The 2,500-nt window shown below is 38.1% G+C and overlaps 1 protein-coding gene across 1 annotated transcript in view; it reads left to right on the forward strand.

Annotated features, from left to right (window-relative positions):
* LOC106818493 (transmembrane protein 189-like) overlaps nt 1-2,500 on the forward strand; it is a 31,617-nt gene that overhangs the window by 8,947 nt on the left and 20,170 nt on the right. Inside the window, exon 2 of the mRNA XM_014823507.1 lies at nt 798-917. Coding sequence (XP_014678993.1) covers nt 798-917 — 120 coding nt within the window. The remainder of the gene's footprint in view (nt 1-797; nt 918-2,500) is intronic.

The raw sequence follows: 2,500 nt of genomic DNA on the forward strand, positions 1-2,500 counted from the left end.
TGCGTAGGTAAATGGATGAGTGCTTACCTATTCTGTCTTGCAAATAGTTGTTGCTACTACGATCCCAACGAACATTCTTTTGAGAAGGTTCCTGATACCATCCCTGTGCATTCCACTGTTTCGGCGTGTATGTGAACACATTTGGGACTAACAAGGTTTACTAGAATCCCACCACTCCACCACAGAGTCACCGCAGTAGACGTTAGATGAGCGCTGTCGCTCTGCGGCACTTGTTAAGCACACAATGATAAAATCGATCATTAGTCGATCATCCAGTCGTTCACTAAAAGTAAAAGTGATGATTGATCTGGATTTTTGAACCAGTTTCCAGCACTGCTATTAATTTTTCTTGAAAAGGGGTTGTCACTGGCCATATTCTGTGGTTTGTTCTGTTGTCCCCCTTTTCTCTAGACTGGAAAATTTGTTGTTGCCAGTTGCTATGTATTTATTGTCTGTGTTAACTACGTAGAGGAAGTAGTAACTGTCTAGAACGTAGAAGTAAAACACGCAATAAGTTGATTTCAAAGAGTTTAGACAGATGAATATTTTGCAGGAGATAATGTGAATGCCATCCAAAACTCGCAGGGGCCTAAAATCTGACATTTGTTGGAGTTCTAATGTACTCCTCAATAGGTCTCTGTTTTATTAGAGGGGTGCAGCATCTGAATCAACCTGTATTAAGATCATTAACAGCAGGGGTCGAGGGCGGAACTTGATCCTGCCTAGGTCCTTCAAATTGCTAACCATTTAATAATGGTGACAATTTTCCTATTCGGAATTCCCTTATTATTTTTCAGGAAAACGGATACAGGAGTGGATATGCGTGATAGTCTGCTTTCTACTAGTTGTGTACAATGGACTGAATCTGTATAGCTACTTTAGGATAGAGCAGTGGATAACCATCTTAATTTGTGCAGGTAAGCCTTTACCACATTGTTATGTTGCAATGTTCGCTTATTCTTAATAACCCTTCTCAAAACTGAACCCATACCCTAAGCAGTACTTTGTTCAGATATCTAACCTGAACCTCATTAGAAAATAGCCGAATAGCCGCTAGCCGCTTATATAGCAATATTAACTAACTGACTGGCTGGCGGATGTACAGACGGAATTGTAGATTTTTGGAACAATAGGGAACTGATACATTCATAGTATCAGAAGTAGATAATAGGGAAGGTGTGTGACTTCAATAAACAAGGGAAATTCGTCATTTACTAGCCTTAGAATACCTACGATTTACTACGCGTAACTCAACCAACTTGAGCTCAAATCGTGCACAGTACATTCGCCTAGCATCGTGCGAAATCGTTTCCTCGTATACACCCGCAATCCGGAGATACAGACTAAAACGTACGACACGATTATCCATTCTGTTGCCAGCAAACCGAATGTATAAACCGCCTAACTTGAAACAAAAGGCAGCTACTAGCGAGCCACACCACAGACTAACGGATAAACAGCACTGATCTCTATAATATATATTATAGGCCTATGATATATATGATAATCAATAATAATAATAATATTATAAGACATATTATACTCTATGATATATATTATAGCTAGAGATCAGTGATACACAGACTGGACGAAACGCCAAAATGGTGTAATGCAATTGAATGGTTGCGCCGCCCAGCGAATGGAGCGGTAGGTACACTAAAAATCTGGCTGTGGTGACACACCGTGGATGTGTAACGTTGTAACATTAAAACGTCTCTATCGTTAATTATAATATTTGGACTGGAGTTTAATTAAATACGTTCATGAATCTAGAAGGTCAAATGTTAGTCTTCAAGTAGATTTTGCTCTATTAAACGGCTGTACATTTATTTTTACATGCAAAACGTTACGATCATCCACACCGTATCACAGACTAATTCACAATACACACAATACATCAAAATGCGTAATGTGCACACGGTATACTGTGCTACAGTCTGTAGTTTAATTTATTCCTCAGTCTGTGACCAGATTTTGTGAGATGTTTGTTTTTCTACAAACAATAAAAATAATAAAGACGATAATTTCCATATTTTTTACCCAAATACCATTAATCCCATTTATTGCTAAGAAGCTTAATCACAAGTGCTGGAGCTTCGATCAGCAATTTACGATTCTGCTTGTTTCTAGGTTCGGAGTGCAGGAGGGTTACTGACTTCTATCAGAGATGGAACTGCATCCTTTCTTAGCCTCTTAAATTTTTTGACTTGCACTTGTGTTTTTAATAAAGGTGGAAGGGATCGGGTAAAGGAATTATGGCTAATAAGGTAAAATACAGACAGTTTAAATTTTTTATTAGCAAAATTATTCAGCATGAGTTGGTTTAGTTTTGATATTGCCATAAGCAATAATGATATACTTCAGTGCCCAGCAGTGAATATTTCTCAACCGTATTTTTCTGTTCATGTATATTTCATGAAATCAAGCCTGGTACATGTATAACGACCATGAGTCACACGACGAGAAGCAGAGAAAGCAATGTATTTTACTAATTTCCCAT

Source organism: Priapulus caudatus, unplaced genomic scaffold (genome assembly GCF_000485595.1).
Source record: "Priapulus caudatus unplaced genomic scaffold, Priapulus_caudatus-5.0.1 Scaffold0, whole genome shotgun sequence".
NCBI classification, from domain to species: Eukaryota; Metazoa; Priapulida; class Priapulimorpha; order Priapulimorphida; family Priapulidae; genus Priapulus; species Priapulus caudatus.